This window comes from Tursiops truncatus, chromosome 3 (genome assembly GCF_011762595.2).
Source record: "Tursiops truncatus isolate mTurTru1 chromosome 3, mTurTru1.mat.Y, whole genome shotgun sequence".
In the NCBI taxonomy this organism is placed as follows: domain Eukaryota; kingdom Metazoa; phylum Chordata; class Mammalia; order Artiodactyla; family Delphinidae; genus Tursiops; species Tursiops truncatus.
The window spans coordinates 168,303,875-168,331,107 of record NC_047036.1 but is presented as its reverse complement, the minus strand read 5'-3'; the positions used below and the strand labels follow the sequence as shown (position 1 = coordinate 168,331,107).

The 27,233-nt window shown below is 59.6% G+C and overlaps 2 protein-coding genes across 2 annotated transcripts in view; one reads left to right on the top strand and one right to left on the bottom strand.

Annotated features, from left to right (window-relative positions):
* The first annotated feature begins 1,911 nt into the window (after positions 1–1,911).
* PIAS4 (protein inhibitor of activated STAT 4) lies at positions 1,912–26,091 on the top strand. The gene is made up of 11 exons (XM_033854696.2): positions 1,912–2,061; positions 7,061–7,487; positions 18,628–18,712; positions 19,422–19,463; positions 19,859–19,949; positions 20,061–20,189; positions 20,289–20,394; positions 23,009–23,082; positions 23,173–23,333; positions 25,356–25,486; positions 25,823–26,091. The coding sequence occupies exons 1-11, from the start codon at positions 2,035–2,037 to the stop codon at positions 26,089–26,091; spliced, it is 1,542 nt and encodes a 513-aa protein (XP_033710587.1). The 5' UTR covers positions 1,912–2,034.
* ZBTB7A (zinc finger and BTB domain containing 7A) overlaps positions 21,775–27,233 on the bottom strand; it is a 28,015-nt gene continuing 22,556 nt past the window's right edge. Inside the window, exon 2 of the mRNA XM_033854695.2 lies at positions 21,775–26,276. Within this exon, the coding sequence (XP_033710586.1) occupies positions 26,210–26,276 (67 nt within the window). The 3' untranslated portion in view covers positions 21,775–26,209. The remainder of the gene's footprint in view (positions 26,277–27,233) is intronic.

Here is a 27,233-nt window from a genome sequence, read left to right as displayed (position 1 = left end):
TCCCAAACTCCTAATTTATCCTCCCCACCCTCCCAACCTGTGCCTTTCCCCTTTGGTAACCATAAATTTGTTTTCTATGTCTGTGAATCTATTTGTTTTGCAAATAAGTTCATTTGTATCATATTTTAGATTCCACATATAAGTGATATCATAGGTATTTCCCTTTCTCTTTGTGACTTACTTCACTTAGTGTGATAACCTCTAGATCCATCCATGTTGCTGCAAATGGCATTATTTCATTCTTTTTTTATAGCTGAGTAATACTCCATTGTATGTATAAACCACATCTTCTTTATCCATTCATCTGACAAATGCTCTTTCCATAACATAGCCGTAGCACCATTATCACACCTTCAGCTGTTCCAACCGTGATGGTTGCAAGAATCTATAAGTGATCAAAGTTCATAAAACTATACATGACCACCACCACCAGCAACGAAAACATGCATGTAAAAACCGGTGAAATCGGGCTTCCCTGGTGGCGCAGTGGTTAAGAATCTGCCTGCCAATGCAGGGGACACAGGTTCGAGCCCTGGTCCGGTACGATCCCACATGCCGCGGAGCAACTAAGCCCGTGCACCACAACTACTGAGCCTACGCTCTAGAGCCCGCAAGCCACAACTACTGAAGCCCGCACACCTAGAGCCTGTGCTCCGCAACAAGAAGAGCCACCTCAATGAGAAGTCCGTGCACCGCAACGAAGAGCAGCCCCTGCTCGCAGCAACTAGAGAAAGCTCGCGTGCAGCAACGAAGGCCCAACACAGCCAAAAGTAAATAAATAAAATAAAAATTCAAACCCCCCCCCCAAAACCGGTGAAATCCAAATATCTGTACCTGAGTTGATTGTATGGTACCAACATCAATTTCCTGGTTTTGACAACACACTGTAGGAATGTGAGATATCAACATTGGGGGAAGCTGGGTGAAGGGTACATAAGTGTGAAGGGTGCTAGTTCTGCACCCTTTTCAAAATAAAAAAAGTGTAGGAAAAGTAAAACAAAACCCTGCAGAGTCAGAGTTTGTGTGAGGTGAGGGAGGTCACCTGTACAATTGCGGAGTTGGATTCCCTCTTTACTTAAATTTTAGTATTTTCTTCATCATGGATTTTTTTTGCATTAATTTTATTTTTAAAAATACCGCACAAACATACTTACCTTGATAACTGAGTCATTTGGGGCGCTGTCTTAATTTTGCCTAATTCTTGCCCTGAGATTGATCATCTCAAGGGATGGGCCCTGAAATACACGTTTCTGTCCTCTTGCTTCCAGGTTTTGACACACGAAAGTTTGAGTACAGCGGCCCGTGGGCACTGGGGAGCCACGGAGAGCTCTTGAGCAGGGGAGTTTCCGGTTAGTGCAGATTCCAAAGGTTTACTGTGGGTGGGGAGGCGGAACTAGGGGGGCGGGGTGGGGAGGGGCGGTTCGCCGGCATCCCGGGAATTGGGCAGGGGGTCCGGCATTTCTCCTCCAGGGGCCAACCAAGGAGGTGTAGCGCCCGCGCTCCTTCGGCCGCGCTGGGACCCGGATGTACAGCGCGCGGGTCGCCCGGCCAGCCGAGGCTGTCCCGCGCTGCGCTCCAAGGCGGCTCACTGCACGCACTGGCGGCCGCTGCGCGGGCCAACCGTCTCCTCCCCCCACGTCGCCGGGCGCCCAGTCACGCACCTGGAAGCCGCCTCGCGCCGGGGGCCGCGGCACCTGGCTGCATTGTTGTCGCCTCCGCTGTCTACTCCCTCCCCAGACAGGACTCAGCACCCACCCCCACCTATGCCGGGCTCGTGCCCCTTTAAGAAGCCAGACGCGGCCAGGGGTGGGCGTGGTCGCCGCGAGCGAAGGGGGGGCGGTGTCGGGCCGCCCTGATTGGCCCGAGGCCCGGGCGGTGGCCGCGCGCGCCTGCGCAGTGCGCGGTCGCGCGCGCCCCGGGGAGGAGGGCGCGCGGGTGCTAATTGGCCGCGGTGGCGGCCCCGCCCGCGAGTGGAGGGTGATCACGTGACGAGACGGCTGGGGGCTCCCGGCGCGGGGGACGCTGGTGGCCAAGATGGCGGCGGAGCTGGTGGAGGCCAAAGTGAGTGAGCGGCGGCAGCGCCGGCCAGGGCGGGCGGGGGGGCGGGGGCCGGGCGGCCGGCCGAGGTCTGCGCCTTCCGCTCGGGGCCCCATAGTGCGGCCCGCCCGCGGCTCGGCGTCCGGCTCCCTCGCCAGCCCCTGGCCCCGGGGCTCCGGTTGCGGGCGGGGCGCGGGGAGGCCGGGGGCGGGGCCCCCCAAACCTCACCCCAGTTTTCGCGCCAGGGGTTCAGCCCCCAGGTAGGAGGTTGGGTTCTCCTACCTCCAGCTCAAGCGGTTGGGGTCTGGACCTTCCTAAGAACGGGCACAGGGCCGCGCCTCCCAGCTTGAGGTACAGTCCCCCCGGACAGCATGACTGACTGGACTGCTCGTCCACTCCTCGAGTTCGGCGCTCTTTGGCCTGGGGGAGTGTCTGCGCCTCCCAGCCCCCCATGGTACAGTGGGCTGGTACATCTGGGTCTCAGCCTCCTCGCCTAGCTGACCAGGCTGGGGTTGGCGACTCCTGCCCAGAAAGGTCCCCTGACTTTTCTGCCACCGTTTCCACCATCCGGGGTGATGAGCTGGGGTCCTGAACTGCCCCCAAACACAGTGTGTCTCTTGGGGTCTCTACCCCAGGCTAGGGTTTGGAGCCAATATTCAGCTCCCGCTCTGGTCCCAGAGCCCCGCCCCCCTCCCGACACCCTCTTCACCCCGGAGTGCGCGCGGCGATAACAGCTTGCCCTCCCCGATGGGACTGAGCCCTGGCCCCTGTGTCGGCGCCTTCCTAATAACTCTCCTCTCAGCCTTGGGTCTTGGGCTCTGCCTTCCTCCTCCCTCTACCCTCAGGATAGCATCTGTGCTGCTTTGGACTGTTCCTGGGGTCTCTGGACCCCACACTCGCAGGATCAGACTCCCATTTCCAAACCTTGTCTGCTTCCTTTATACTCTACCCCATCGTGAGTCTACTGCTCAGATCACACTCCCTTCCCACACAGCCCCCAAAACCCCTGCTTTAGATCTGTTTATGCACCCCAGCTCTGGCATCTGAGGCACCCTTCTCTTTTTGCCGGTCTCTTACGTCGGTCCTTGGAGAGTCCCTGGCTGGTTGCAGGGTAGGGTATTTAGGAGGGCGATCACGTGACGGGACAGCTGGGGGCTCCCGGCGCTGGGGGACGCTGGTGGTTAGTTTCTAGTCTTTCTCCCCCGTATTCCTGTTTGGGGTCCACATTCCACATCCCATAGATGCCACCTCTTCAAGCTTGGGGCCCCTTTTAATCCTCTTGGGACTAAGCTGGGAGCATCCCTCTCCCGGGGTTGTATCTTCTCCCAGATGCCTCCCCGAGGTGAGGCTCCAGAACCCTTGCCCCTGACTAGGCTAGGGTTCTTCCCGGAGAAGTTTACTCAAGGCCGTTGATCCCAGGGAGGTGGGGGACCGGACCTTGCAGGACCAAGACACCGCCCCCTCCCCCTGCTGTTCTCCCCTCCCCAGGGTCCTGACCTGTAAATGTTTTCTTTCTCTTGCTCCTCCCTCTCCTTACATCTCCCTTCCCTTCCCACTGGGATCTGAAATGCGGCCCTCAGGGTTCTGTGATTATAGGGTATTAGCCCCATTCACCCCTGAGTGCCCTCTCCATATACCTGCATCACACACATGGCTGCCCCTCTCCGGAGTTTTGAGAAATTGAGACTTGCCCTAGAGATGCAGAGGTCTGAACTCTGCCAGCCCAAGGCAACAACCTGCGGCCTGAAGTCCCCTGGAGCCCTGAAATTTAACCTCCTCAGGCCGCTGTGGGGCTGTGGCTCTGGGCGCCCACCCCCACTCCAGCCAGAGAGTAGGATCTGAACTCTTATATCATCCAGGGCCTTGAAATATGATCTGATGAACTCTACTTCACCTTCCAGTGGCTGGGGCCCCCCTCCCCAATTAGATCAAGTTGACCCTTTTTCAAGTGCTCTAAAACACGAGCCTCGTGAGCCCAGCCTGCTCCCATCCTAGGGAGCCTTCTTTCTCCTTCAGTCCCTTGCTGTCACTGTGGAGTGCCTACCTGTCATTGAAATGTCCCCCTCTTTTAGGTGCTTTCCCAGCCTTTTGTAGCGAGAGCCGGAGACTTTGTCTTTTGGGGTCCAGAATGGGCTGATCCGAGGGGAGAGCGAGGGGCTTGTTGATAAGCTTAGAAATCTGAGACACTCAACCTGAGGCCCCTGGGAGGGGCTTGGGGGTGGGGGTGGGGAGTGGTCTGGGAACTCCCTGAGAGGGTGTGTAGCATTCTGCACGGAGCTCTTAGTTCCTGGAGAGGCGCCCCTGTTAAGTTCAGCGCAGCTGCTGTTTCTCCACACGGCTCCGAAGGAGCCCAGAGTTGAGGCTCCCGGCTCCGAAGGAGCCCAGAGTTGAGGCTCTGGAAGCCGTTGGGGCCTGGCGCTGTTTATAAACACAGATCTGAGGGGCAGGCAGGTCAGGATGAAGCCGCGGCAGGAAGTGGTCTGCGCAGCACTTGGGGCTTCTTCCTGAACGTTTGCACCCTGCTTGCGCGGCCCCCCCTCCCTTCCAGTGTCAAGGGCAGGCTCCTCGGTGGTGGCAGCTGCTGAGAAATCCGAGTCATGAACATATGGCAGCTCGAGGGGTGTGCCCCGGGATGCGCGTGCATGAGGCGGCTCCGGATGGCCCCAACCTGGTGGAAGGGGTAGGTAGGGTCAGGGGCTCCCAGGGGCAGGAAGATGTGCTGTGGTCAGACTCTGAAAGGCCAGGCCCACCTGCCTTTGGCTCCATGGTGGGCGGTCAGCTTCCATATGACATTGCCTCTCCCCTGGAGCGCCTTGGGGCTCTTCCAGAAGAAACATCTTGTCTGCAAGCCTTTCTTCTCTGTTCAAGGTAGGAAGTCAGGCCGAGGGAGGTGAAGCCTCTTTGTTTTCAAAAGTGTTCAGACTCTTGGAGGGCCAGCAGACTGCTAGGCCCCCAAGCAGCGGGTGTACTGGGGAGTGAGGGGCTCCCAGGCAGCTGGGTGTGAGTGGAAGTAAGCAGCCTCAGGAGCCCGATGGCCCCGAGTCCAAATACTGCTAGCCCTGCTGCGGATGCACGGGGAGGCCTTGGGCCAGCTGCTTACCTCTCAGAGCCTCAGTTTTCTCATCTGTGTAATGGGCACCAGTCCTTGTGAGATTAGTGACCATGAAGGCCCTTGTGCTTGGCATTGGTGGGCGCTCTCCGTCTGCAGTGCAGGAGTAGGAGAAAGACCCTGCAGCAGGAAAAGCCTACCCCTCTAAGCTTTGCAGGCAGGATGGGGCCTCCCCGCACCTTTGTCTGTGTCATGTTGGGCCCGTCAGACCCCTCTGCCATCAGCAGGAGCCTGGCGCCGTACAGCTGGAAAGAACGTTAGAGTTCCCATCTTGTCCAAAGTGCGGAGAAGCCTGACAGCAGACCCAGGGTCATCTGGGAACCTAGGGCAGGGTCTGGGCTTGAACCTAGGGCTCCTGACTCCTGGAGCCACGATCAGATTCCACAGCTCACTCTTTGACAGCCCGGAAACAGCAGCGCCTTGTGGCACGTAACCAGCCTGGCAGGGGGTCCCGCCCACCTCTGACCATCAGACTTTTTCTAGTTGAGTTTAAGTGATTTATTGGTTTCTTTGGGTGCTGTCCTGCCCCAGGCTCGCCAGCTTTCCATGTCCACTGTCATCGCTTGTACTTTCTCTTTCTCCATCCCCCACCCCGGAAGTGTCTTTTTCCCACCACATTTCACTCATCACAGGTCAGCTTCAGGGTTTGGCACGGGTGGCCCCCATACCCCGCTAGCCCATCCCTCCGGGATACTTTGCTTATGTAGCTTATCGGGGAGCCCAGAGGGTCACGGAGGGCAGGCCACTGCCGGCCAGTCCCACAGAAAACACTGGGCTCCACTGCTCTCTTGTATTTGGTCTGATTTCGTTGGAGGGGCCCTGCCAGGTAATAGTGGCCAGTCATCACTTTGCCACGGGTCAGTTCATAGCCTCTGTGGCTGCTGGATCCCCACGCTCCTCTGTTGGGGCTGATCCTGCCCCCCAGGGGACATTTGGTGATGTCTGTGGGACGTTTGTGGTCGTCACGACTGGGGTTTGGGGGAGCTCTGGCATCGAGTGCGTGGGGCTAGGGATGCTGCTCCACACCCCACCATGCCCGGGATGGCCCCAGTGTCCACAGCACCAAGGGGAGGACGCCTGTGGGGGGGACCAGCAGACGCTTTGACGGCCTCAGCAGCGCTCAGCTGAAATCAGTCGGTGCTGGGGCAGCCTGGTAGAGAGGAGCCACCCCGGCTTCAGAGTATGGTTTGGATCTTGTCTGTAACTGGAGCTCACCCCAACCTGGTAGGGGTGTTTGAAGGATCAGAGTTAAGTGCATAATCACACGCCCAGCTCAGTCCCCGGCAGGTGAGTCAGTACTAAGCAAGCGGTGGCTACCATGCTCCAGACCAAAGGGAAAATGTGTTTGTGGCCGACCTTGGTCGAGCGCTCACTCTGCTTTACGTGCATCGCTTCATCTGGTCCTTCCCACATCCCGATGAGGTGGACCCGCCATCCTCCCTGACGAAGAGGCCTAGGTCAGAGAGGCCATCAGTGTTCTCAGCTGGAGCGCGACTGAGGCTGTTTATGGAGAAGCAAGATTCCCAGTTCCTGCCCTGGGGATGCTTTCAGGCTTGAAGATGGGAAAAGAGGACCTAAAATAGAAGCAGCTGGGGGTGGGGGGGGTCAGTCAGACGAGCTTTTGCTGCGTTGGTGATGCTGAGGAAGGTTGGAGGGGGAGGACGGGAGCAGGGCTGAGCGGGGAGGGGGCCCCTCAGGGGAGGGCAAGGCGGCAGCCTGAGCACAGGCATGGAGGTGGGACCAAGCCCGCCGGTGGGACTGGGGCAGAAGCTGCCGCCTCCTCCTCCTGGGGGCCCCAGGCCGGCCAGCTGCTAGCAGGGTCTCACTTCACTGTCCCCCCAGCTGGCCCAGGCAGTCCCTCACCCTGGCAGCGTATCCCTCTGAACCTGTGTGTTTGTGGTTGCTCTTCCCCAGAACATGGTGATGAGTTTCCGAGTCTCTGATCTTCAGATGCTCCTGGGTTTTGTCGGCCGGAGTAAGAGTGGACTTAAACACGAACTTGTCACCCGGGCTCTCCAGCTGGTCCAGTTTGACTGTAGTCCCGAGCTGTTCAAGAAGATCAAGGAACTCTACGAGACACGCTACGCCAAGAAGAGCTCGGAGCCCGTGCCGCAGCCCCACCGGCCCTTGGACCCCCTGACCATGCACTCCACCTACGACCGGGCCAGCTCGGTGCCCAGGACTCCCCTCACAGGCCCCAACATTGACTACCCCGTGCTCTACGGGAAGTACTTAAACGGACTCGGACGGTTGCCTGCCAAGACCCTCAAGCCAGAAGTGCGCCTGGTGAAGTTGCCCTTCTTTAACATGTTGGATGAATTGCTGAAGCCCACCGAGCTGGGTGAGTCCCCGCCGCCCCTGTGGGCGGCCCCACCTTCTGAGTTCTCCCAGCGCCCAAGGCCAGCCAAGCAGCCAACCCAGAGCATTTTCTGGGGAGCAGCAAGGGCTGAGGGGCTGAGGGGGGCTTGTCCCTCCCAGGAAGCACAGGGGCCACCTTGGGGTCCTTAAATTAGTAACCTGTTGCCATGTAACAAGTTACCCCAAATCCCAGTGGCTCGAAACAGCCGACACCTCAGTTTCTGAAGGTCAGAACTCGGGAGCGGCCTGGCTGGGTGGTTCTGGCTTGGGGTCGCTCAGGGGGGTCACAGTCCACCTGTCGGCTGGGGGGCTGCCTAATCAGTAGGCTTGACTGGGGCTGGGGGCGGGGCGCTTACTCATGTGGTTGCCAGCTGCTGGCTGGAAACCCCAGTTCTTGCCGCCTGGGCCTCTGGGGGCTGACTGAGTGTCCTCCCAGCATGATGTGGTGGCTTGCTTCCCTCGGAACCATGATCGGGGCAGGGGGGCTGCGGTGGAAAGAGGGAGAGAGAAAGCATGTGCACCTGTGTGAGTGCATGACCCCACTGGAAGCTGAGGGCTCTCTCGCAGCCTCAGCTTGGAAGTGGCATATCTTCGCTTCTGCCACATTCCACTGGTCAGAGGAACCAACTCTGGTGCAACGTGGGCGAGGGCTCCACCATGCTGGACCACCAGGAGGTGGGGGCACTGGGGGCCACCTGCAAGGCTGGCTTCTGTGGTCTTACTCCTGGTGGCGAAGGGGCTGGAGGTTCGACCTTCCCTCCCGCCCCCTGCGGAAGGCTGTTTCCTAGTAGGTAGCCTGCGGGAGTGACCTCGGTCAGCGGGTTCAGGCCTGTCAACATGGGCCGGCCCGTCAGCACATGGCCAGGTGTGCCTCTGAGAGGCGGGGTGCAGCGCGGATAGAGGAGATGATGCCGGGGAACCTTGTCCTCGTTTCTCTGTCCCTTACGTTGACTGAGGGACAGGCCTGCTGTGTATCAGGCCTGTAGCAGCCCCCTCCCACCCTGATGACAGGGCTGGGAGTGGGTGTCAGCCTGGACTCAGCCTCAGATGCTGCCCTGAGCTCTGGGGCCAGGACACCAACCAGCCACAGCTTCCTGGGCCTCCAGGGCTCCAGAGAGCAAGTGGAATGCGATGGGGCTCCTGTCACCCCTGAGGTTTTACCAGGTGCCTGAATGTTCCTGGAGACCCCTCCTGCGACTCATCACCCACCCAGTCACACAGCATATACCTGAGCACCTGCTGGGTGGGCACCCATCAGGGGGTGCAGCAGGGAGCAGACAGAGCCCCCCACCCTTGTGGAGGTTCACTTCTAGCACCCCTTGTTCAGAGCCTCGGGGTGCCCCTAGCCTACCCACGCTGTGGGTCCTGCTGCCCGTCACAGTAGGCCCTGGTCGTGAGTCGGTCCCTGTGTGCTGTGGCCGAGGTCACGGTCCCTCCATGCCCCCACCCGCCGTGCCCTTGGCCCCGCGGCTCAGTCCCTCCCAACCGTGCTGACCCAGCAGCCTGCCTTGATCGTCCAGGGGGCCCTTGTCTGCACACAGGCTTTAGCTCCAGCCCCGGGCGCGCCTACCGGCCCCCTCCGTCCTGCCCTGGGTGGGGGGTGGGGGAGGGATGACGGCTCTCTCGGAGGGCCTGTGGCTCCAGGTGAGGCTGTAAGAGGTGGAGGAAAGTGCTTCAGGTGCTCCTGGCCCTGGGGTCTGAGGCCCCACACTCTGGCCCGGGGGCTCCGCCCTCCCCCGCCTTCTCTCTGACACCAGGAGGGGTTTCTCGCCAGCCCCCAGGTGGGGGGCAGGTTGGCTCACCAGCACCTATCGTGGGGGTGACGTGGCAGCACTGGGGACCCAGGGCCCCTTCCCGAGTTTCTCCAGGATGACCTTCCCTGTCTCTGCTCCCGCAACCTCTCTCTAGATGCCAGGACCCATCCCCCTGCCCCCTCCCAACCTCCCCAGACCTCCCACTCCCCCTGCAGGCTTTGGAGTCTCAGGCCTGGCTGGCTGGCTGGTCTGGAGGTCGAGCTGAAGATTCAGACTCCTTCCTAAGGACTCAAGCACGATCTTTATATCAGGGAGGCTGTGTTTTTACAGGGAGGCTGCAAGGTGGGCTTGGGAGACTGCAAGGTGGGCTTGGCGCTGGGCGGGGGCCTGGGACTGGAGGTGACTTTGAACTCAGGGCCGGCAGCCTCCCTCCCCTGCCCGGACCATGGGCTTCCTTCCTGCCCGCAAACATGCAACCATTCCCGCCCCACAATGCATCACTTTGCCCTGAGCCCCCAGGGACCCCAGTCACCTGATCTCCGGGAGAGTCTGCTCCCCTGTCTACACCAGGAATCACTCTGCTCTTGGCTCAGAACAAAGAGGCCAACCCCACCCTGCCTTTGCTCCCACCCACTCCCCTGCCCCTCTCCCAGGATGTACCCTTTTCCCGAGACTCCCATCTCCTCAGGGACTCCCTGGGGGCTGCCCAGGTTCCTGGGGGAGGCCTCATCGAGCGCTGATGGTGGCCCTGAAGCCATCTGGTCCCTGCTGTTCCAGCACCGGCAGTTCTGTCCGCCCACCCCTCACCCTGGGCGCCTCCCCACAGGGAGTTCTGCAGCACTGGCATTGCCAGGAGCCACCTCAGGAGGCTCTAGCCAGCTTCCCCTCCCCCTCACCCCTGGTCATGCCCTGCCGACCAAAACGAGGCCCAAACAGTCTGGTCCTATTTCCCCGGAAGAGCCGCAGGCAGGCTCCGGGATGGAGACCGCGCCAGGCAGACAGGAGACATAAATCACGTGGAGGGGAATGTTCTGGTTGGGGGAGGGGAGGGGAATAATAGAGCCACAGACAGGGAGCTGGAAGGACCTTAGGAGAAAGATGATCCACTCCAGCGGGGGCTGGGGGTTGGCACCCAGAAAGGTCAGGAGACTAGCCCAAGGTCACACGGCATCCTGAGGGAAGGGACTCTGGGGCCGCGTGCTCAGCCATCTTCCCTCCTCTGACCCCCTCTCTGCGCCATTGGCACCTTGCTTCCCTGTGGGGAAGCCCTGGTACTGAACCACACGAAGGTTCTGGACCTCAGGCCTCTTCTCAGAACAGGGAGCCCAGCCATCTGGGCCAGGCACCCCCGGGGGCAGAGGCGCTTGCTGCTCACCCACAGCAGAACTCAGAGGGACCGGGGATGCAGTCTCGGGTCCAACACTGCTGCTTGGGGCTCAACCCTCTTATGGCCGAGGGTCCCCTAAGCCTGGCCACTTGGGGTGTCAGCAGGCAGAGGCTGAGTGTCCGCTCTGGGAGGCCCAGACCTCAGGGCCAGGGAGCGTGGGGGAGACGAGGTACCATCATGAGACTCACCACGGGCAGAAGGAAGGAAACGCGACCTGTCCCACCGCTGCTCCCCGAGGCTCCCGGTGTCCTGTGGCCAGCGCCTTGTGGGCTGGGACCACTCCCGTGGCCCAGCAGGGTGAGCAAGCTGCCCCCCAGTTCTCCTTATGCTCCAGGACGTGGTCGGCGCTGACTCTGGTGGAGAGCCACTGGTCTAGCCCTGTCCCCACTGGGCAGGGCCAGTGTATCAATACGTCCCTCATTCAGGCTCTGAGCCCTTTGGCTGGTATTGCCCAAGCAAGGTAGTGGGGTCCCTGACCTGGCGAGTTTTGCCAGGAAGGTGCCCTAGAGGTGATTAAACGGTGACGGGCGAGGAATGCTCCGGTCAGGGAGTGCAGGGTTCCCTGGGGGCGGGGGGGGGCAGGGCGCTGTCAGTACCAGGAGCCCCCTTATTGTGCATTTGTGGGGAGGTGGCAGTCAGGAAACCTTCCTGGAGGAGGTCACAATCCTATTGAGACCCAAGGGATAAGTAGCAATCAAGCCGGACAAAGGGGGTGGGTGGGTGAGTGTGTTCCAGGCAGAGGCCCGGTGGTGAGAGAGCTCATGAATGGAGGCCATTGTGACCAGTGTGGTGTGCCGCAGGCTGGGGAAGGGAGAGTAGCCTGGACGTGGGTGGCAGAGGCCAGAAAAACCAAGATCGGTGGGGCACGGGGAACGGTGGTGGCCGACTGGGCTGTCCTGAGGGCTTCCCAGGTCTTGTTCTTTCGCGTCCTTTCTGAGGTGGATAATACCCCTGCGGCAGGCCTGCCTGCCGCCCCACAGCCCAGCGTGGTACCCACCAGGCCCATGGGCTGTCTGTGGCATCCAGGGGCAGGTGGCCTGACCCACTGGGCTGGCTGGGCCTCCCCTGCCCATGGTGGTGGGAGGGGCTCCATCAGCTCTGCAGCAGGTGGGTGCCTTGGGGAGCACCCAGCATTACCTGTGAGGGGGCCCTCAGGTGGGCGTGTAGGTTGTCCCAGGCGAGGCCTCCAGCCCACCCCAAGTCCTGCCAGAGGTGGCTCACCTCCGCCTGCTGTGATCCCCCGACTTTGTGCCCGCCCCTGGCTTTAATCTGCCCAACCTCCTTCCTGGTGTCTTCCCCACACACTTTACCCTCAGCAGCCAGAGGAAGCTTTTATTTTTCTTAATTTTTAAATTTTTTATTATTTTTTTAAGATGATTACTTTTTTTTTCAGTATTTAATTTTTTATTTGGCTGCGCTGGGTCTTAGTTACGGCACGTGGGCTCTTAGTTGTGGCATGTGGGATCTAGTTCCCTGAACAGGGATCAAACTCGGGCCCCCTGCATTGCAAGCGTGGAGTCTTAGCCACTGGACCACCAGGGAAGTCCCCAGAGGAAGCTTTTAGAATAGCAGCTGGTCACGTTCCTCCTCCCTCCCCTCACCTCCTCTCTCTCGCCTGGCCTAACCCTAACCCTAACCCTCGCTTACTCTGCTCCAGCCTTCTCCAGCACTCCGGGCTTGGTCCTGCCCCAGGGCCTTTGCATGTGCTGTTCCTTCTGTCTGTCACACTCTTCCCAGGACACCCACATGGCCCTCCCTGCCCCATCATCGCCTGATCTACAGCTCATCTCCTTCACCTCCTTACCACTCTCTCCTCCTCTGGGGCCTTGCTCCCAACCCTGGCATTGTTGATCGCCTGGGACTGGCTTGTTCCCCACTGCATCCAGAGGACAGAGTGAGGTGGAGGTAGGTGAGCAAAGGCTTGGAGATGAGGAGCAGCCTGAAGGCTGCAGTGAGAAAGACATTGAGTCATTCCTTCAGTGCTTGTTCCTCCCGTAACCTCAAGAGCAGGAAGTCTGGGTTCCTCGCCCCGTGAGTGGAGGAGCTGGGATTCGAACCCAGAGCCCTTAGTTGGGGCTTGTACCCGTCCGCCCCCTCCTGTTGTGAGGCCCCTGCGCCCAGCCTGGGGCACCTGTTTTCCTGCCTCCTCCAGGACGCCTCCCGCCATCACCACTGGGGCCAGGCCTCAGCCTGGAGGAGGGGGCCTCGGGGGCCCAGGGGCAGGGGCTGCCTGCCGAAGGGCTTCAGGCCAATGAGAGGAAGTCCCTGCTGATCAAATTCTCTTATTTTTTTAAATTAAAAAAAAATTATTATTTATTTATTGATTTGGTTGCGCCGGGTCTCAGTTGCGGCAGGCAGGGGCTCCTGAGTTGCGGCATGCATACTCTTAGTTGCAGCCTGTATGTGGGATATAGTTCCCTGACCAGGGATCGAACCCAGGCCCCCTGCATTGGGAACACAGAATCTTAACCACCGCGCCACCAGAAGTCCCCCGATCGAATTCTTAAAATGTTCTTTTCTTTCTATTTAAACTTTTGTAAAAATATGTGTTCATCATAGAACACACTGGTTAACAGCGATGAAGTCACGCGCTTGTTCTTGTCGCTGCTGCCTTCTGTCTGCGTGTGCAACCTCGGATGTGTGGTGTGTCCTGACTGCTGGTTTGTCAGAACACCCCGCCCCCCCACCCCAGTATGTGGTGAGCACCTGCTGAGGTCATTAAATACTCGTCCCTGGTGACAGTTTGCAAGGCTGCCTGGCAGCCGCCTGCGTGTGCCAGGCCCTCTTTCGGGGTCTCTGATTGAGCCTGGGGGCTGAGTCCCTGGTCCACTGGCTCCTCCTGGGATTCCAGCTCCCTGAGGACCTTGGGGCAGGGGTTCTCCCTTTAGTCCCGGAGAGGCATTGAGGCTGAGGCCTTTGGGTGTGCTTGGGGCTGGGAGGGCATGTACCTCATCCCAGCCCCCAAGCCGCCTGGCAGGGGACCCCCATGGCCACCCTGCTGTGCAGCATGGGTGACAGGAGAGGTAGTTTTGGTTCTGTGTCCACGACGAACCAAAGACACGGGAAAATTGTGTTAATTCTTAGGAGGTGAGGGTTTGGGAGAAAAATGGAGCCTGGAAGGAGGTTGGGAGTGCCAGTGTCGCTGATGGGTTGGGGTGGAGGGTGCAGTTTTTAGATACAAGCACTCGGGGAAGGCTTCATTCCAGTGGCATTTGCACAGGCTTAAAACACACCAGGGCTGTGTAGATGGTTGGGGGAGGAATGTTCTGGAAGAGGGGATGGCGAGTGCAAAGGCCCCGAGGTATGTTCTTGGCAGGTGGGGAGCACAAGGAGGCGCCCAGGGTGGCTGCGGTGGAATCAAGGCTACCAGGGCTGGGGACAGAGCTTCCCCCGAAGCCCAGAGCTGGGGGGAGCCAGGAGACCGGCAAGGGGTCTTCATACTGATCAGATGAGCACTGCGGGGGAAGGGACCTCCCTGGGCGCGTTCGGAAATCCTCAACAACGGGATTGGCCAAGGGAGCTGATAGTGGGGGTGAGGGTGAGGGTCACGGACTCCGCCTGAATCTCAGCCCTGAAAGCTGGAAGGGTGGGGCTGCGACTGGTGGTGGATGGCCCAGGTCCGGGTTTGGGGGACCCCTGCCCGCTGTGTCCCAGCTGAGCTGGCAGCTGGCCTCCCACTGGCCACTTGGCTTCCTGGGGGAACAGTCGGCCACCCCAGGCTGATGGCACAGCAGAAAATCGGGATTCGGAATGCATCCCCTGCCTCTGCAGCAGGCTCACCTAGAAATAGGAGTCCTTCCGGGAAAGGGACTGCGCAGCCAGTTCTTCGGCAACCCCTCTCGCGGTTTCTGCAGGAAGAGCTCCTTGGCTGGCCGGTGCACCGTCCCCTCCCCTGCCTCCCAGGGGACTCTGTGGTGTGGGGGAGTATTTTTTTTGGCGGGGGGAGTATTTTTGACACGCCCCCCCAGGCTTGGCGGCCCAGCTCAGATGTTGTGAGACCCCCTCCCCCCATAAATAATTGCCCGGGGCTCTTCGGGCGGGTCTGGGCGCATCTGCAGGTAGCCTACGTTCACCCCAGCCCTCCAGTTAGCCAGCCCTTCTCAGGGGCCCCAACCGGGTCTCCGGAGGGACCAGCCCTCCCTCCACAACGAGCAGGAACTGGCGGCAGCAGTGTGGCGGTTTCAGCAGCCACTTCTTCCTGAGCGCCAGCTCCGGCCCCGGCACTGTGAACCCCGAGAAACTGGTCCCTTGCGTGGAGGGCGCACAGGCTTGGGTGGGGATGGGGGCGTGGCTGAGCAGAGCTGGGGTACGAACCCCGGCCCGGGAGCTCTGGCTTCTGAGCCCGAGCTGCTTTTAAATTCAAATTGTGTTTCCTTTTTAAGTAGCCTACCCGAGGCTGCGCTTTGGAATTCAGAAGGTTCTGAAGCAGGGGTGGGCCGACCAGGCCTGGGCCAGCCCCAGGGCTCCCTATTGTCCGCCCCCCACCCAGGCTGCGCCAGGCGGGTGCGGGCTCGCCCTCACCGGCAGCTTTCATGGTACAAGGCAGAGTGGGGACGTAGAGGCAGAAACAGTGTGGCTTGCCGAGCTGAAAATATTTACACTCCAGCCCTTTGTAGGGACAGTTTGCCCACCACTGTCCTAAAGGGTTTGCAGTATAAAAAGAGCAGACGCCTTACCTCCCCCGGCTCCAGGGCTGCGGTAGTGGCCACTTCTGGCACCCACCTTCCCCAGAGGCGGCTCTTGCACAGACCCCCTCCTTGGTTTTGGTTACACAAATAGCAGCCTGAGGTACACACTGCTCTGCACCTGCTCTTTCCACTTAAAACCATCTTGGGGATTAGTCTCTGTCGGAGCACAAAGAGCTGCTTAATTCGTGACTCCCTGTGTTCGCGGGAGCATAGTATTCCTCCACATAGGGCCTGGAGCCGATCTTCCTTTTTTGGCTGCGCCGGGTCTTAGTTGCAGCACACAGGATCTTTGTTGCGTCATGTGGACTCTTAGTTGCGGCATCCGGGGTCTAGTTCCCTGACCAGGGATCGAACCCGGACCCCCTGCATTGGGAGCACGGAGGCTTAACCAGTGGACTGCCAGGGAAGTCCCTTGTTTAGTTTTGGTGGGGTTTTTTTTTTGGTTTTGGTTTTTTTTTTGGCTTCATCAAATTTATTTTTAAATTGAAGTATGATTGCTTACAATCCAATATTAATTCCGGGTACAACACAGTGACTTGATATTTTTATTCGTTACAGAATGATCATCACTTCTCAGTGTAGTTTTAAAATTGTAAACATTGAGGTATAGTTTACATACAACGAAATCCACAGATATTTAGTGCGTAACTTGAGTTTTAGAGAATGCATGTGACCGAGTAACCCCAATGCCACCAAATACAGAACATTTCCATCACCGTTAAGTTCCCGAGGGGCCCCCCTCCCAGGCAGTCCTTGCCTTCCCCCGACCCCCAGAGGCCGCCTCTCTTCTGAGTTCTATCACCATAGATTAGTTTTGCCTGTTCAGGAAGGTGGTATAATGCACACGCAGCATGTACTTCTCTGTGTCTGCCTTCTTTGGCTCAGCTTTGGGGCTTCAGATTCGTCCGTGTCGATGCATGGACTACAAGCTTTACTGTATGAATGTACCACAGCTTGTCCATTTGTTCTTCCGTTGTGGGGCACTTGGGTTGTTTCCAGTTTAGAGCTGCCAGGAATAAATTAGCCAGGCGTTCTTGCACAGGTCTTTTTGTAGACATACTCCCATTTAATTGGGAAATAGCTAACAGCAGATTGCTGGTTACAGGGTAAGTGTATGTTTAACTTTACTAGTCATTGCCCAACAGTTTTCCAAAGTGTCTGTACCATGTTACAACCACCCCTACCCCCAGCAGAGAGTCCTGGTTGCTCCAGGTCCTTGTCAACACTTAGAATTGTTGGTCTTGTCATTTTAGCCACTTTAAGTGGACGTGTGGAGGTTTTCAACCAATCTTGCACTCCAGGGCCAGATCCCAGGGGCCCTGGCTGTTTGCTAAAATTTTGTTAAGGATTTTTTACATCCACGTTCATGAGGGATATTCAGCTGTGTTTTTCCTTTCTTGATGCATTTTTGTCAGGTTTTGGAACCAGGGTTATGCTGGCCTCATTAAAATGAGTTGAGGGGCTTCCCTGGTGTCGCAGCGGTTGAGAGTCCACCTGCCAATGCAGGGGACACGGGTTCGTGCCCCAGTCCGGGAAGATCCCACATGCCGTGGAGCGGCTGGCCTGTGAGCCATGGCCGCTGAGCCTGCGCGTCCGGAGCCTGTGCTCCGCAACGGGAGAGGCCACAACAGTGAGAGGCCCGCGTACCGGGGGAGGGGGGGAAATGAGTTGAGACGTGTCCTTCCTCCTCTAGTTTCTGGAAGAGTTTATTTATTTATTTGTTTTTGGCCATGCCGCACATCTTGCAAGATCTCAGTTCCCTGACCGGGGATTGAACCTAGGCCCCGGCAGTGAAAGCCCAGAATCCTAACCACTAGGCCACCAGGGGACTCCCTGGAAGAGTTTATATAAAGTTTATATGGTTTCTTCCTTAAACATCTGATTGAATCCACCAAGCTGGACCTGCAGTTTCCTTTGTGGAAAGGTTTTTAATTACGAGTTCAGTTTTTTTAACCGATAAAAAGCTTTTCAAACTTTCTATATGTTTTGGTGCCAGTTTTCATAGTTGGCATCTTTGGAAGAGTTTGTTCATTTCATCTAAATTGTCAAATTCATTGGCATGAAGTTACAGCCCCCTATTGAAGGCTATAGAATCTGTACTGATGTCCACCTTTCATTCATGATAGTTTGTGTTCTCACGATCTTATCATTCAGTCTAGCTAGGTATGTATCAAAGAACTTTGGCTTTGTTGGTTTTCTCTGTTGTTGGCTTTTTGGTTCATTGACTTCCATCTTTATCTTTAATTTTCTCCCTTCTAATGGCTTTGGCTTTTAGTTTGGGCTTCTTTTTCTAGCTTCTTGTGGAGGAAGCATACATCATTCATTTCAAACACTTTTCATTCTTTTTTAATAGAAGCATTTAAAGCTATAGCTTTCCCTCTCACAACTGCTTTAGCTGCCTCTCACAAGTTTTGGAGTATTGTATTTTCTCGTTCAGTTCAGAGTGCTTTCTGATCTCGCCTGGGCTTCTCAGTACAGTTATGACTGAGAGTGAAGAGCCAAGGTCTCCATCCCCGGCAGACTCCATCCCCTTCACTGCCAAGGTCTCCATCCCCGGCAGACTCTCTCCCGACTTCTGCACCCAGTGCTCCATGATGGCGAGCAGGGCTCTGTGTGTGCTGTCCCTGCTGCCCTCCTCACACCTCCCGCTGTGAGCCAGGCCAGGCTGCTCTGTGACTCTTATTTTGTGCACTTGGAGGTTCACTGCCAGTTCACTTCCATATCTCCTTGGACAACCCGTGAGTGCCAGAGGCAGGACCTTGTTCAACTTGTCCCCATTCCCTCTGGCAGTGCCGTGCTGAGAACTCATTACGTGCGGGGCCTGGGCCGAGTGCTGCATGGTTGGGTACATGGCTCACCAGATGCCCGGAACAGCCCTGGGAGTTGGGGACAGAGTTGTTACTGGCGTCTCACAGACCTGGAGAAGGTGGCTGGCCCGAGGGCACGCGGCCTGGTGTGCTGCATCCTGCTGGCCCAGCAAAGCTCTTCTGCCCCCGCCGAGCAGTTCTCGGTCCTCTTGAGTAGATGCCTGAGCCCCAGAGGGCTGAAGAGGCTGCTGCTCCCCGAGTGGCCCTCAGTGGGGGACATGGGGGGGCATGACTGCTCCCTGAACCATGGGCTTTGGTTCTCCTTACCCAGGAAGGGGCAGGATCCCCCAAATACATCCCACCTGGGTGGGGCTCAGCTTCCCATTTCCTACTTCCCAGTCTGAAGAGGGCCAGGCCTGTAGGAATGACTATGGTCGGTGCCCTCGCCAGGGAACAGACGTGACCCTGACCCCAAATTTGTCTCCAGTTCCACAGAATAACGAGAAGCTTCAGGAGAGCCCGTGCATCTTTGCCTTGACGCCCAGACAGGTGGAGCTGATCCGGAACTCCAGGTGCGCTGTGCCCACCCCCTGCCCGCCTCTGTGGCAGCCCAGGGCAGCCTTCGCCAGGCCCGCAGCAGACCCTGGGCTCAGCGTGGCGGGGAAGGGTGGCCCCCACCCCGTGCTCATGGCCCGCGCATTCTCACCACCTTTGACCCACAGCCCCAAGGTGGGCCAATCGTCCCCCTTTAACAGGGTCCCCTCCTCACCACTCCAGACATCAGGGTCAGGGCACGTTCTCTGTGGGGTGTGGAGCAGCATCCCTGCCCGCACCCCCTTGACGCCAGGAGCACCCCAGTCGTGGCCACCACAGATGTCCCCAGACATCCCCAGTGTCCCCTGGGGGCAGAGCTGCCCCCGGTGAGCAGATGAGGGATGCAGGCTGGTTCCAGGGCTCTGACTCTGCTCTCTGAGGCCTTCAATCTCCAGCTGAGATAGAAGTCACCATTAGGGTTGCCATTCCTCGGGCACAAGGCCCACACCCACCAACCCTCTTACTATCTGTACCAGCCCCCCATTTTCCAGATAGAGGCGGTCATTTGCCCAAATCACCCGTGAGTAAATGTCAGGAGAGAACGCTCTAGGCAGTACCCTTGGCCTTCGGTCGCCATGGGAAGGAAGTAGTGGGTTAGTCCGTCTGGCTGGTCCCCCCAGTGAAGGGTCAGAGGTGGCTGCTGGGCGCTGTCCTGCTATTGACCCTCCCCTCCTCCCCCCCGCACAGAGAACTGCAGCCTGGGGTCAAGGCCGTGCAGGTCGTCCTAAGGTAAGCCCAGGTGTGGCCCAGGCCCGGGGGTGGGTGGGGACACGACCCTTGCCCACCTTCCCTTCCTGTGAGAGAGAGAGAGAGAGAGAGAGAGAGAGAGAGAGAGAGAGAGACACACACACACACACACACACACACACACACACACACACACACACACACACACACACACACACACGCACACGCACACGCACACACACACACACACACACACACACACACACACACACACACACACCCCTCTGCTATCTGGCCTTGTCCGTGGGTACACCAGCACGCAGCCCCACTCTAGATACGGGTCCACCCTCGCCCCCCATCTGTCCTCCCCGCCCCTCCCAGCGTGCCCTCCCCTGCCCGAGGTGCCCGTGGCCCTATGGTCCCCGGTGTCCTTGCAGAATCTGCTACTCAGACACCAGCAGCCCTCAGGAAGACCAGTACCCACCCAACATCGCCGTGAAGGTCAACCACAGCTATTGCTCGGTCCCGGTGAGTGGGCCCCCCAGATCTGCTGTGGGGGCGAGGCAGAGAGTGCAGAGTGGGGCGGGTGGGACACATGGAACACCTTGTGATGGGCGCAGCCATGGTGTCTGCTTCCAGGGCTACTACCCCTCGAACAAGCCAGGAGTGGAGCCCAAGAGGCCGTGCCGCCCCATTAACCTCACCCACCTCATGTACCTGTCCTCGGCCACCAACCGCATCACCGTCACCTGGGGGAACTACGGCAAGGTGAGCAGGCCCTGGAACTCCCTCCCTCTGCCCTCCCTCCCCTGCCCACCCCACCTCCATTGGCGCAGCCCTGACTCCGCTCCCCTCCCCCACCGCCAGAGTTACTCCGTGGCCTTGTACTTGGTGCGGCAACTGACCTCCTCGGAGCTGCTGCAGAGGTTGAAGACCATCGGGGTCAAGCACCCGGAGCTGTGCAAGGCACTGGGTGAGCCCCGGGGCTTTCTTGCACTGCTGGGTGGGGCTCCCCACGGTCCCTGGGGGTGGCCATGGCTCCATCACTGCTGACCCAATTTGCTGGGCACAAGGCACAGGCCTGGTCCTCAGGAGCTTGTTGCCTGTGGGGGACCTGGACCTCCCCGGGTCTGGCCATCACCCTGGCGGTTGGGGAGCTCTGGGAGGTCTCTGGAGGATACAGAAGGAGGAGGGGGAGCCAGGCAGCGAACCATCAGTGCAAAGGCCCTGAGGCAGGGATGGGCTGGGTGTGCCGAAAGCCCCCCAGTGAGCCCCGTGAATGGGGCGAGGAGAGCCGGGGTTGGTGGGCGAGGAGGCTTGGAGGGCTTGCGGGGGGGGGGAGAAGACCCCAGGTGATCAGCTTTCCAGGCGGGTGCTTCTGGCGGCTGTGCGGGACCGGGAGGGCGCGGGGGCCAGCTCTCAGCGGGAGCGGAGGATGGAGTCCCAGTGGAGGCACACGTGATGATGAGGGTCTGCACCGGAATGCTGAGATCATTGGTTTTTTTTCTTTTTTGTACTTTTAAGAACCAGAAAAAAGGGGGTGGGGATACGCAGAGCATTAAAAAACCCCAGAAGAGCCACTCAGACGGGCAGATAGAAACTTCCTGTGTCCTGCCCCGGGGGCTGCCTACCACACAGCGGGGGCTCAGGAGTTCCCTCTCTGGTCGCCTGGAGGCCCTTGTGGGGTGCCTTCTGACTCCATCCTCACTGCGGATGGATCCAAGCAGTGGGGCCTGGCCACGTCCCAGTCTGACCAGTGGGGACACTGAGGCCAGTGTGGCAGAGTTAGGGCTCTGTGACCCCAGGACCTCAGCCTAGGCACCCTGCCCTGCCGCCTGCCTGTTTCCTCAAATGGCCCTTTCTTCGATCCCCCCCCCACCACCTGCCCGCTTGGCAGGTTCAGGCATTGGCGCAGGACTGGGCAGGGCTCATCCAGGCACCCGTGGGCCCCAGGGTGGGGACGGGCATGGGGAGGCCTGGCTTAACTCCTCCGTGACCGGCCTGGAGCCAAGGCCTGGGGCAGTGCAGGGGCCGCGGCAGCATATGTCGCAGCTCATGGGAAGCCCGGGCCCCTGCTGGGGTGGGCAGGGCCTCCCCTCTGAAGCAAGCCCCCAGCTTCCTTCCCACAGCCAGCTCAGGCTGGGCATCGTGCCTGCTGGGTTGCTGTCTGCTGGCAGCTGGGAAGTCCTGTTCTCTGTCTCACTTGAACCCTTCCTGCTGCACGTGCCCTCCCTCTATTAGGTAGAGGAGGACTGAGGCCCTGCTTTGAAGCATGATATGCACTGCACCCGTCCTCAGCTGCCCAGGGTCTTTTTGAGGGGCCAGGGTCTCTGGGTCTACCATTTATCTGCACCTGTTAGCCAGAGATGGGAGCCACAGGGTGACTGAGGACAGTAGGGGCATTGAGGGGGTGGGAGGACAAGCTGGCAGGTCACCCTCGACCCCGTGTGGGAGGCGGAGGAAGGCTCTCTGGAGGAGGGGGCGCAGGCGTTGTATCAAGGAGGGAAGGGCAGTCCCATCGTCCAAGACGAGTGCCCTCCACTCTGCAGGGCCCGGGCATAGTCCCGAGCCATCTGGGGATGGAGCTGAACCGCTGCCCCTCTCAGGTTGGTTGGCCAGCCTCCCTGCGCCCCCTGCAGGCCCATCCCCAGGGCTGCAGTGGGCCAGTTTCCTTCCAGGCTTTTTTCCTCCACCTCGTGGGCTCAGCGTGCCGTGGCTTTATGGTGGGTGCCCGCTGTCTTCTGATCTGTTAGAGAAGCAGACTCGGACAGTGCAAGGGAGCTGTGCTCGTGGGCTCACCCGCCCTCTGAGGGTCCCTGGTGGGGCTCTCCTGGCCTTGGGGCGTCCCAGCCCTTGGAGTGGTGCGGGAGGTCCTGGCGGTTTTCATCAGAGCGAACAGTCACAGCAGGTGGCCGACGGCAGCTCTTTGTTGCCTGGATCTTTCCAGAAAAGGGCAGTCTTGTTGGGGGGCTGGCCCCCCTCGTTGTGCACCCAGGTTATTGTCAAAAATAAATGTCTGCTGCCGAGGGCTTTTTTTCTTTTTTTGTCTGCATTGGGTCTTCGTTGCTGCGCGCAGGCTTTCTCTAGTTGCGGCGAGCGGGGGCTACTCTTCGTTGCGGTGCACGGGCTTCTCATTGCGGTGGCTTCTCTTGTTGCAGAGCATGGACTCTAGGCACACGGGCTTCAGTAGTTGTGGCACACGGCTCAGTAGTTATGGCTCGCGGGCTCTAGAGCGCAGGCTCAGTAGTTGTGGCGCGTGGGCTTAATTGCTCCGCGGTACGTGGGATCTTCCCGGACCAGGGCTCGAACCCGTGTCCCCTGCACTGGCAGGCGGATTCTTAACCAGTGCGCCACCAGGGGAAGTCCCTGCCCAGGGCTTTTTTTTAAACATAGATTCTCCTCGTAGTCCTGGGCCCTGGAGCTAAAGCATGTGCCTCATGGTCCTGGGAGGTGAATATGGGGTGCTCACCGTGTCTAGCTGAGGCAAGGGGTGCTGAGGGTGTTCACTGCTGCCCTCCCGAGCATCTCTGGCTGCTGGGAAAACCTGCCCCTCGGCCCCGCTGACACCAGCCGCCCCTTCCCCACAGTCAAAGAGAAGCTGCGCCTGGACCCCGACAGTGAGATTGCCACCACTGGCGTGCGGGTCTCCCTCATCTGCCCGGTGAGTCGGGGCGCGCGGGTTTGTGGGTGCGGCTGGGTGGACAGTGCTTGCTGCGCAGCTGCTCACACCCATCACCTCCCACCCCCACAGCTGGTGAAGATGCGGCTGTCGGTGCCCTGCCGCGCGGAGACCTGCGCACACCTGCAGTGCTTCGACGCCGTCTTCTACCTCCAGATGAACGAGAAGAAGCCCACCTGGATGTGCCCGGTGTGTGACAAGCCAGCCCCCTACGACCAGCTCATCATCGATGGGTGAGTAGCTGGGGCGCACGGGGGCCCCACCGCCTGCCAGGCTGTGCTGGGCTTGGCCCCTTGCCTGTCTGGGCCTCTGGAAGGAGGAGAGGGGCCATGCAGCTTCTGAGGCTTCCTGGGGCATCCGGGCTACCCAGCAGCACCCTGTGGCAGCTCTGCAAGCCCTGGGCTACAGAGAGAGGTGGATGTCAGCCCTGTGGGACTTGTCAGGGCCTTTGCTGTTTGGGTGGCAATGGCGTAGCTTAGACTTCAGAAGTGGGGCTCCAGATCCACGAGGTCCACTGTTGCTCCCCACGTCACCTTGCGTTTTGTGAGTCTGTTCCTCCCCCATGTAAAACAGGGACCCGAGAACCCCTAGCTTCCACCCTATTGCACAATTCGGGGAGCTGCTTCTCAAATGGCGTTCAGCAAAGGCTTGATCGCATCCTCCACATAGGAAGGTGAAGGGGACGCACGTCTTCCCAAAACTCTGACCACCTTCTGTTGGGCCCTTTCCTAGGTGACACCAGCGTGCGGCCAGGCTGTCCCCTGAGCCTAAGCAGCAGGCCCTCCCCATGCCGCAGGGGGGACAAGGGGAAAAAGGCCATTCTCCCTAAAAGGGAAACTTTGCTCTGGTCTTAAGTTTCCAGAAACTGAGCCCAGCACCTGACTGACTGGCTCCTGCCAGGCGCCAGCCACACCCACTTCTGTCCCCAGAGCCGGGGCTGGGGTAGGGAACCTGGTGGCCCAGGCAGGAGCGGACCATGGGGCAGCCCTAGACCGCTGGCTGCATGGCCCCCGCCCGCACACAATGGCTGAGGCGCGGCTGGGGTGTGTGCCACGGGGAAGGGGGTAGCCCTGACCTGCAGTGGCCGCGTGTGAACTGTCCCCACGATCGGGCACTCGTCTCCCTCTGGTCACTGCACTCGAGGTCTCAGAAGCCCTCCCTCCCAGCCGTCCAGGGAGGTGGACCTTGATCATCCTCTCCTTACAGACGAGGAGACAGATTCAGAAGGGGTGGCCACCAGCCCAGGCCCCCAGCTCACAGGTAGCCAGGCAAGGACTTCAAACCCAGCCTGACCAGCTCTGAGCCTGGGTCCCCTCCCTGGAGGAGCCGAGCAGCCACCCCAACGCTGTCCAGCCTTGGGGTGGAGTGAGGAGGCCCCTGGGGCCGGGCACAAGGGCTGGGCCTGAATGGCAGCTCTGTTCCCAGCCTGGCAGCTGTGCAGCCCAGGGCCCGCCTTCCCCGCCACAGGCCTAGAGCAGGTCACTCAGGCCCGGGTGGTGGTTACTGACAGCTCTAGGGACAGATGGGGCTGGGGCTGGGTAGTGTGACTGTGCCCCACACGGACTGCCATTCCATCAGCCCATGCGGCCTGGGTATAGCCAGGGAGGCTTCCTGGGGGAAGGGTCCTTGGGTCGTGCATTTATTCCACAAGGCCCTGCCACTTGGTTTCTGGCCCTTAGCTGGGTGGCTTCGGGGTCAAAAGGACTCCATCCCAGACCCTGCCTTCAGGGAACTCCCAGCTGGACGTGTGGGATGGGAGGACCGAGCCAGAGACAGACACTCCTGTTGCTTGTGCTCTGTTTGGAGAAGAGGAGCAGTAGAGTAGGGCTTTGGAGGGTGAGTAGGAGTTTTCCAGGTGCAAAGTACGTTTCAGGCAGAGCTGTAGTCATACTGTGGTGACCCTCTGCCGTACTATGGCAGAGCTGTATTCATACTATGGTGATGGGGCTGGGAGGGGCCCCGTCTGCCACAGAGGGTGTCCTGGAGAAGGCCTCCCTCCTGTGTGATCATGACAGGTGGTCAGAGTCACCTGGAGGCAGGTGCAGTGTTGATGCTGAACGAACGCTGGGGGCTCTGGTGTGTCCCTGCTCCCGGTCTGGCATGGGCCCCCGCCCCGAACCTCAGGTCAGCAGGTGCGGCCAGTGCTGTCCTGAAGCCACTTTTGGAGAGCAGGAAGTGGCTCAGTGAGCATCCCACCCCCAGCCAGGGGAGCAGGGTGGGGCCCAGGAGTCAGCAGGCCCTCCTCCTGCCCCCAGGCTCCTCTCCAAGATCCTGAGCGAGTGTGAGGATGCCGACGAGATCGAGTACCTGGTGGACGGCTCGTGGTGCCCAATCCGTGCCGAGAAGGAGCGCAGCTGCAGCCCCCAGTGCCCCATCCTTGTGCTTGGTGAGGCCTCAGCCGGGCTTTGCCCGAGTTTCTGTTCCCAGAGTTTGTCGATTGCTGAGTTTGACTCTATCCCACTGCGTGGCCTTTTTATCTGAAACGCGACCGTCCCGGTGGAGTTGATCCCCCTGGAGCGGGGCGTCTGAGGTGGTTAGTGAGCACCTGCTGTGTGCCGGGCCTCATCCAGAGCACGGGGGAGCCGGTGGCCTCAGGCCACCTCGCTCCGTCCTCCGAGGTGTGCTGCTGCACAAGGCTGTCCCCGCCCCTCGCCGGCCTTGATTTCCTTTCTCTGCGGGTCACCTACCATCCTGAGCATCTGTCCCTGTCTCTCTTCCGCAGGCACCTCGGATGCTAATGGGCTCCCAACCACCCCCAACGTCAACGGCGGGGGTGGCAGCGCGCTCGGGGGCGCGGGCGGCGGGGGCGGCGCGGCGGGAGGTGTGGAGAACGGGAAGCCAGGAGCTGATGTGGTGGACCTCACGCTGGACAGCTCGTCGTCCTCGGAGGAGGACGAGGACGAGGACGAGGAGGACGAGGACGAGGACGAGGATGGCCCCCGGCCCAAGCGTCGCTGCCCCTTCCAGAAGGGCCTGGTGTCGGCCTGCTGACCGCTGGCCACCGCCGCGACCAGCCGGACACTCGACTTTCCTGGTGCTCACCACGCAGAGGGGCGCAGGCGGGCCTCGGGCACAGCGGGAGGAGTGATTTTTGTTTTTTTTTTTCTTTTTATTGTTGTTCATTTTGTTTTTCCACCCCTTTCCCTGGCTCCTGGCACCTGTACCTCTGGACTCTCCTATCGGAGGATTAAAAAAAAAAAAAAAGTAAAACGACAAAAAAAAAAAAAGTCAAAAAAAAAAAGAAAAACAAACAAAAATCAAACTTAAAAACAAGACAAGCCACCCACACAGCCACTTCCCTGGCCGGAGTTGGAGCCCGAAGTCAGAGCCAACCCTGGGAAGGGCGGGTGGGCCCAGGTCGCCGCGCCCCCCGGACGACCATTCCAGCTGGTGCGAGGGACCGGGCGGTGGGGATGCGGGGAGGACAGCCTCTCCCCCGGCAGCAGACCCCGACTCTGACGTCCGTCTGTTCCTTTGCTTTCTCTCCCTCTGCAAGCCTGTCCTCTCCTGAGAGCCGGGAGCAGGGAGCGTTTTTTTTTTTTTTTTAGCCAAGAAGCCATGGAGTGGGGGGGGGCGGGGGGCGGGGCCGGGCAGTGGGGGGCGGGGCGGGGGGGGGCCAGGGAGGGTTTAGCCACAGATGTGTTGTATTTTTTGAAAGTGCAATAACTTGGTATTTTGAAGACCCGGCGTGTGGCCAGGACCCCCGGCGGAAGGCGGGGGCCCCAGAGCGCGGCACCGTGTGGCGTGGGGGGGGTCTGTTTTCTAGCCAGCTACCTCGGTAACTCCAATTCAGGTTAACTTCCCTACGGAACAGCGCAGGTGTCCACGGACGCCGACGCCGCCGTCGCCAGCCCCCTCCTCAGCGGGGCAGGGGGGCGTGGCCACTTCCGAGGGGTCGGCAAGGACCTGCCCTGGCCTCTCCATTCTGGGCGGTTCCTTCCCCCTCTCCTTGCTCTTGGGTTTTCCGACGGGTACGAGGCCTGCCCGGCACCCGCTCCCCCGGGAGCCTCACTCTTGTCTTCCAACAGGACTGGGCCTCAGCTCCCTGCCCAGACCCAGGTGGCTCCTGGCCGGTGGGGGGGGGGGGCAATCCAGCGACCACGGGGGCCCAGAGTGGCCCCAGACGCCTCCAG

Excerpts from the sequence above, each read along its gene's own strand:
- PIAS4 (XM_033854696.2), top strand. The coding sequence starts at position 2,035 with ATGGCGGCGGAGCTGGTGGAGGCCAAA. Across the intron at positions 7,488-18,627 it reads GCTGAAGCCCACCGAGCTGG|TTCCACAGAATAACGAGAAG; the intron begins GTGAGTCCCCGC and ends ATTTGTCTCCAG. Across the intron at positions 20,395-23,008 it reads GGAGCTGTGCAAGGCACTGG|TCAAAGAGAAGCTGCGCCTG; the intron begins GTGAGCCCCGGG and ends CCTTCCCCACAG.